The sequence below is a fragment of the Arvicanthis niloticus genome, chromosome 8, assembly GCF_011762505.2.
Source record: "Arvicanthis niloticus isolate mArvNil1 chromosome 8, mArvNil1.pat.X, whole genome shotgun sequence".
Classification (NCBI taxonomy): domain Eukaryota; kingdom Metazoa; phylum Chordata; class Mammalia; order Rodentia; family Muridae; genus Arvicanthis; species Arvicanthis niloticus.
The window spans coordinates 55,560,363-55,568,454 of record NC_047665.1 but is presented as its reverse complement, the minus strand read 5'-3'; the positions used below and the strand labels follow the sequence as shown (position 1 = coordinate 55,568,454).

General features: G+C 39.1%; 1 protein-coding gene across 3 annotated transcripts in view; it reads right to left on the bottom strand.

Annotated features, from left to right (window-relative positions):
* Positions 1–409: 409 nt before the first annotated feature.
* Positions 410–8,092, bottom strand: part of Tasor2 (transcription activation suppressor family member 2) — a 43,696-nt gene continuing 36,013 nt past the window's right edge. Inside the window, exons 15-20 of one of the 3 annotated variants that reach the window (XM_034509578.2) lie at positions 5,554–5,679; positions 4,691–4,844; positions 3,929–4,034; positions 2,396–2,577; positions 1,399–1,513; positions 410–1,076 (exon numbers count right to left, since the gene is read on the bottom strand). In XM_034509578.2, coding sequence (XP_034365469.1) covers positions 1,073–1,076; positions 1,399–1,513; positions 2,396–2,577; positions 3,929–4,034; positions 4,691–4,844; positions 5,554–5,679 — 687 coding nt within the window. In that variant the 3' untranslated portion in view covers positions 410–1,072. Of the gene's footprint in view, positions 1,077–1,252; positions 1,514–2,395; positions 2,578–3,928; positions 4,035–4,690; positions 4,845–5,553; positions 5,680–8,092 lie in introns of those variants that run through there. The other 2 variants (XM_076939409.1, XM_076939408.1) reach the window with 2 other exon arrangements.

Below are 8,092 nucleotides of genomic sequence, written 5' to 3'. Positions count from 1 at the left end.
TGCATTTCATTAGCTACCATGCTCATCGGTGATCTTAGTAGTTGTGCTCCCCCCACCCTTCTATCACCAAATACTGTACAAGAAGCAACCTGTGTTTCATGGTTTGAGTGTAGTCCCCCACAGCAGGGAAGGGATAGTAGTCATAAGACGTGGAGGTTAACATGCTCAAATAGGTAGAGGTCAGAAAGTAAAGATCACTAAGATTGGCATTACCCTGGTGTTTTCCTTCCTTGTGACCTCAACTCTGCTGAGAGCAAGTTAATGCTTTCCTTTCTGCACCATGTATACCTTTAGGAACCAAAGACCAAGAGTTAGTTACTAAAGGGCAATAAGGTCTAGTAGGATTCTTCCTTAGAAGTATTCTGGTGATGGCCTAAACCTTGCTAAGACATTGTACACAGACTACAAATGATTGTATTTTCAGTGTCTTTATTTAAAAAAAAAAAAAAAAACACAAAACAACAAAATAAAAACCCCAAACTAGGTATAAAGCCTTTGTTTCAAATAGTATACAAATGGTTTTTTTCTTGTTTGTATTTTAAAGATTTAAGAAATATCATAAATAAAGGATTTCTTCCTCAATTGATTTTTTGTAGTGCAGCATTAAAAAACCCAAGTGTAAAAGTGTAAAAATTTGTCATTTATGAAAAAAATTTGTCTATGTAGTGTTTCTTATGTAACAGCAAACAACCATTACAGATTTATATTTTCTACAATGTGGTAAAACCTCTGAAACATGCACATGTTCATAAGCCTCTGACTACACGCAAAAACAGCTGTTTGTCAAAATAGACTTAGCTTTAGCCACATAAACGTGAGGGTCTCAAGTTTTAATATTTAGCTCAGTTAATAGTCTTGAATGCATTATGTTTAGGTTGAAAATAATTTACAATATTCAACATTATAACCCAAAGCTAACTATCCATGATGAAATCAGACATTACAGCAAAGTATGAGAAACAAAACATTGATTATTTAAATGAGAGTTGCCTGAATGTATTTGGAGTTTTTTAGACACAGGAAAACACGAATTTCTTGTTGGCACACTCCATGTCTAGTCTCAACTCCAAAATCACCTGTAGGAACACAAAATTGGTAAGAAAATGACCAAGAAATACAACTGGGACAACTCTACTTAGTGGGAAAGGCCTATGCATCAAACATTATACTGTTGACCATGTCAACCCAGACTGGCTGCAAGTGACATCACTGGAGGAAGTTAAAGCTGGCTAATTAATCTCAGCTGTGATAATCACAGAAGAGACAGGAATTCTACTCATAGGCAAAAGTGAAATCTTACAATTCAAAGAGCAGTTTTTGAACAGCATTCTTTCCCTCAGTGGCAGTGTGTGCTGCCAATAACTCATTTTCAAGGGGAGTTTTACAGAAAGTTCTTACCAATAGCTACTCCTAAATGGAGCTGCTATCTTTTGTATATTTTCAGTGAAGTAGTTTACATCTGTAACAAGGATTCCATTATTTTCAAAGATTTCTGTGGAGATTGTGGGCTTGTCTGTAAAGGAAGCGGGGGGGAAAAAAACCTATGACAAAAGGCCAGGATTTTTCATTTTCTTCAAGGTAGCAGAATTCATAAAAGTGAGCAGAGAAATGAAGATTTCAGGGCAGCAGTGTTGGGAGGAGACTCGTAGCAGAAAGCAGCTTTCAGCTTCACAGCCATCTCGAGCCATATACTCTGACAAGAGACTTGAATGGCCTACAACAGCTGAGCACACTGATAAATATCTTGTTTTGTTGTTAGTGCCCCCAGCTGTGAGGCACAAGTAGTATCCATGCCTGCAAGGCCTACAGTTGCACATGCTAACCACACTATATACGCCTGTAAGGCGCACGTGATATCCACACCTGCAAGGCACGTGGCAAAAGCCTATAAATACCCCGGACTTCCCTTAAAAGAGACAATAAGAGACTTGAGATTTGATCAGAACCTCTGTCTTGTCTCCATACTTCACATCCGCATCTCTTCCCCTTTATCCTCTCTCTCTCTCTCTCTTGCCAGACCCTGACCCGAAGACCGAAGCCGCAGAGCGGTCCGGGACACAGCAGCACGGGTGGAAGGAAGGGACATAACAACTGTACCAGCTTTAGAAAACCAGGCAGTCCAGCTAAGACTCGGCAGATGTGATGGAGTAGAACATGCATGTGTAGGACCCAATATGATAACGTTAATTAGAAGAGTGTTGACTAGAGAAACACTTTCTGGCAAGCATCCGCTGGACTTGCTAAGCATTTGTCAAAACACATGCTACCCTACTAGCTATGGGTGCCATTCACATGTATCTAAGGCGTTTAATAACTAATTAGGAAGGATACTTCTACAGCTGTCCTGGGTTAGCATTATCTGAGTAATGAAAATTAGAATTTAGCTTATATTTACCTGTTAGGAAGACAGCAAACCTGGCACTGATATGTTGAATTTGCAGGTTTAACAAGCATTTCAAAATTTCAGCTTTTGTTGATGACGGAGAATCACAGTTGTGATAATGAAGTAAATCGATGATACTTACACTCTGATAGGACTTTAGAATTAAATTCTTTTTACGTGCAATTGAATCTACCCTAAAATATACAAAGAAATGTTAGTAGCTTTTCTTGCTTAAAACAATTCATTTTAAATTGTGTATCCAAGGTCACAAGGTGCACATGGGAATGCAGGAGTTCTAAGAGTCCAGAAAGGGTGTCTGCTTCCCTGGATCTAGAGTTTGGGCCATCCAATGTGTTACATGCTGGGAACTGAATTTGGGTCATTTCTCTTAACTACAGAACCATTTCTATCTTTCATTTTAAGTAGTTGTGTTAAAACACTTGATCAATAAGCCTGTGCTTTTTTCTTGATGTTCTTGTATTCACTGTCCTGATTAGCTGCCTCTAAACAATATACAATAATGACACCTTTGAAAATACAGATTATAACCTTGGGTCTCATTTCAAGGCAGAGTCACAACCCATGTAGCTACTGCTACTTCAACTGTATGCTGGCAACTTCAAAGTTCTCAGGCAGTCACACAAACACAACCATTTTCGCATTAGTCTTAGTGGACTTTTCTACTAATTATATGTAAACCAACAAATCTTTCCTAAGAGTTGGGGAAAGAATGTCTTGCCCCACAGTTCAGGTTGGCCTTCAGTTTGAAATTTCCCTCTGTTTTGCCCATAGTGCTGAGATCACACTGCGTGCTGCCATACCCGATAGCAACAGTCAAAATTAATTTTCTTAAAAAAAAAAAAAAATCACTGCCTCAATGCTAGGGCTGTGTGGTGGAGTGAGCGAGACCCTGCTGGATGAGCATGGAAATGTGACTGTAGATCCCAGCACCCACAGGAGACGCCAGGTGTCAGCACACACCTGTAACTCCAACCCTGTGTGGTGAAGACAGGCTCACTAGCCAACCAACCAGCCTAGTCCAATAGATGAGTGCCATGGTCAATGTGACCCCTTAAAATATAAGTTGGACAGTGACAGAAGGCACCAGATGTAGACCAAGCTCCATGCACATGAGTCGGACACCTACACAAACATATGCACCACACATATACAATAAATCACTGCTTTAGATTAAGTTGAGTTGCCTCCTGTTTAAATCTGTTAAACCCTGACAACTCAATATATGAATAAGTATCCACAAAAAGCACTAGCACCAAGATCATTGTTCACCATATCTCTGCAGCTTATGGTAGCAAAGCCTGACTTAACCGTGGGTATCTTTAATCCTGACTCTAAATGTTGCTGTAAATACTTTTTACTGAATGCCCTACTATAAAAATCCAACTCCCTAAGCTAACCAGCAGACATAGACTTTAGGAACGTGACACCCATGCTAACACTACTTCATGGCTGTGGTGCTTGAGTTACACTAAGCACATCAAACATTGGGACCAGGGTTTCTGCACCTTCTTCGCACACACTTACCTGACATCTTCCTTGAGCTTTTTATTTTCTCTGTAGTGAAGCAGCCACTTCCATCTGCCATTTTCATTTAATTTTTCTAGAATTTTGAGAATTTCCTTCAGTTGAACTGTAGAGTAAAAGATGTGTCTTAGTTTTTGTTGGAAGGTCCATTGCCACTTACGAACAACCAGACCCTTTCATGGCTGGACAACATCAGTGACCCCACAAACTAGTTCTATCTGGTCATGCTATAAAGGCAAAGATAATTTTATAGCATGATGAATGCATGTAGCCATTAGGGAGTAGAGAGCGCCACCACTTTTTCAGATTCATGGCAGCACAGAACAGCAGTCATCAGGAAGACAAATGACCACAACGCTAGCATGTGAGGAAGGGAACTTTCACTCAATGTGGGAAGAAGTGGAATCTGAACGGACAATTTAATACTTACTTGGTCTAAATTTCTCTGCAAACTCTATAAATATAGTTCCCAAATGAACCAGCTATAATAAGCCTGGGTTATATATGCAAGGCCTTGGTATCTGGCTTGTGCATACATGTTTATGGGGCTCGGTTCACAATAGCTACAAACTAAAATTAACATAAATGTGCATCGACTGAATTACTATACATTAAAAGCATGTAGTGCAACAACTGGCACAAATTAAGCCCTCAATATATAGTAAATGATATATGTATATATATATATTTTTGATGAAACAGTGTTTGTATCACTGGGAGATGAGAAATTGACCTAACTAGATTTCAAAGTTAAAGACCAACCTAATGTTAAACTTTCTAGTATGACATCATCTGATACCACAAAGCCGCCTGATCGAAACAGTTCTTGGTAGGTGTCATTCAGAATGTCTTCAGGACTGTCCACTCCAGCAAAGATGACACTGGGAAAATGCTTTAGCTTCAGTAAAGAAGGAATCTGTTATGATATAAAAGGATTTCCATGAGGAAAGGCACATGCAGGCAACAATTAACATTCCCATGGATTTCAAGGACCATGAACAGCTGAAAATAAAATATCTTCAGCCAAGACCACTAACCGACATTTTGAAACACATATAAAAGTAGTTCTGACCTTTTCGTGAGTGGCCATTAGTTCATCAAAATTAATTAAAAAGAGAATGCTCATGAGAAACATGAGAAACAGTTCATGAGAGAACATGACTGAAGTCCAGAGGACCTATAAATAGCTAGGTCATACAATTTCATTCTGTTTCCAGTTCGCCTGTGGTGCCAAAACCACCAGGCTCAAGTCACTGCCTACTGACAATAGAAATCCACAACTATCCAGTGTCCACAAACTGCTTCTTGGGACAAGCAACTATTTGTCAACTAGCAGGTAAATATTACTTAAGTCCTTTTAAGCCATGACTTGCTTGTAGTCAGACATCAAGTACATCTTTTCATAGTTCTCCCTCAGTTAATACACATTATCAGCCTGTCCTACAAAGCCTGGGTGATTCTGTAGTATAGCACACTGTACTCTCACAGAGTATCTTCCCACTAAAGAATCAATGGAAATATGTCAGCTATACCCCTACACAGAATAGCAACAATGACTCATGATACTATAGAATAATGTCAGTATCTAGAACACATGTCTTCTTATTGTGAGATTACAAACTTACTTGATGCAAATGTGAAATCATGTCTTCATTTTTAATGATAACTAATAGTGTCTCATTTTCTCTGTGAAAAGCTTGACAGAAATCCAGCAGTTCAATTTCTGTATGACCTCCTTTCTTTAGAATGCTCTGAAAGATTTACAAACAGCTGTTACTTTAAAAAGGATACTTGTACAGAACTTTTTGTTTCTGTAGACAGAAAGTCTCTCTGTATAACCTTGGCGTCCCTGGAATGCACTATGTAGACCAGGCTGACCTCAAATTCAGAGATCCAGCTGATTCTGCCTCCCAAGTGCTGGGATTAAAGGTACGTGCCACTATGCCCAGGTACAACTATTTTTGTATTTTACTAAAATCAAGCCACCAGTTGGGCATGGTGATGCGTATATTCTTGGCACTTGAGCTACTTACCAACACATCTCAATATGAAGCAAACAAAAATATTTAACAATATGTAAAAAAAAAAAGCAAATCCTATTTCTAAGGCAACACAAATAGCTACTCGTCTTATTACTAAATAAACACACACATAATTATGAACTGAATTTCAGTTTTTAGTTAAAAATTATTAGTATATGTTTTTGTGTATATATATGTAAATGAGTGCACAGACAAACATGCCATGGACTACATGTAGAGATCAGGTGGTAACTTTCAGGATTTGGTTCTCTCCTACCATATGGGTCCTGGGGCTCAAACTCAGGTTGTCAGGTGTGGTGTCCAGTCCCTTTTCTTACTGAGCAATCTCAACAGCCCAAGCAAGAAGTTTATTTTAACGATAAAGCAGTTTATAAAATATCAAAGGCTGCTTTAAAGAAAAAAATCCAAACTAATACACATACATGAAATTTCACATTCAAGAGAGTGAGACTTGACAGGTTTGCTAGGTGTTTACATAATGCTGTTAATTTTAATATATAGCTAGAATTTTAGCAACATACCAGTGCATTCCTTTATTGCTAATGAGAACCCACTTCAAGAGTTAATTGTTCCTTGGTTGTTCATATTAGAATAAAAGGGTAATGCACTTAAGAGTACACGTTTATAAGGAACTACATGTTCTGACAGGTTAGCACTTTACCTCACAGAGCGCTCCTTGTGAAGCCTGATTGAGAAGGCTGAATGTGCAATATGAAAGAACCTGAACCCCATCCTCCCTTATGCCTCTTATGTTATGCTTTTGCATGAAGGATTATGGCTTGCCATTGGACACCGCAATTATACTTCACAAGCAGTCAGAACGTTTATTGTCTTTGTGATGTATTTGTCTGCCTTAGATCTCCAAACAGGTGAACATTTGACTGTTTTATTATCACTCAAAAGGGACAGTATAATTTTTGATCAAGTTCTTTTAATACTCTACTGACATACTTAAGATCGATCTGTTACTGTTTGCAGATCCTCATCTTACAAACAGTCCTGTATCCCACCACTAAAGAATAGTTCACAACTTGCCAGAATTATTCAGGATATGTTTCCAAAGCTTATAGAACTCTGCGCTGTGAGATAGGCTCACCCAGTAGCCAGGCTTCAAATCATCTGTGATTCTCCCATCTCAGCCATCCAACTGCTAGGATTTATAGGAGTCGGCCACCACACCCAACACACATTGTGCTCTTGAATGCATATTACATTATAATGTTAATTTAAGTATGTGTTCCTCACTTAAAAGTTGTACCTTTGTACAAACGCCGTTACTCTTTATTATAAACAGTGGCTTTGTGGTGAAATACTATCAGTATTTTCAAACCATTCAACTGCCCATGGACAATTATGAGTCACTGGGTTGGTGCTGGGAACCAACTCCAGGTCCTCTGCAAGAACAGCTAAGTATTATTAACTGCTGGGCCATCTGTACAATTCCTGCTAATATCTTTTAAAAATATTAGTGAGTCCCTTCCTAGCATGGCTCTTTCTTCGAGACAGGGTTTCTCTGTGTAGCCCTGGCTGTCCTGGAACTCACTCTGTACACCAGGCTGGCCTCGAACTCAGAAATCCGCCTGCCTCTGCCTCCCAAGTGCTGGGATTAAAGGCGTGCGCCACCACCGCCCGGCGAGCATGGCTCTTTCATGTGTCAAACTCATCTCCAGTGGTGCTGACCAGCCTGTTATCTACCCCTGCAAGCCGAGTTCTTGTTCCTTCTGATCCCTCTGTCCCATACCTTTTGTTCTTTGTTGTCCCATGTTTTTCTCTGCATCACTAAGCCCTTTGTAGGATATATCTGAATTAGTATAAAGACTACTTTTCATAAAATGTTATCATAGTAGACATGCTTTCATTTCAGAAGTTATTACCTATTTTCCTCCAGTGTATATCATCAACGAAAAAGTCATTTGGTGAATGAGTTCTGTGTATAAATGAATGTGGGTGCCAAAGTTGATACTCAGGTGTTTTCTATTGATCTCCACCATTTTGATATAGGGTTTTCCACCAAACCTAGAGTTAATCTATTTAACTAGAATGGCTGGCCAGCAAGGCCCAGGAATTCACAAGTGTTTGGATTACAGGCCATGTATGAACACTTTTTGTATGAACACTGATC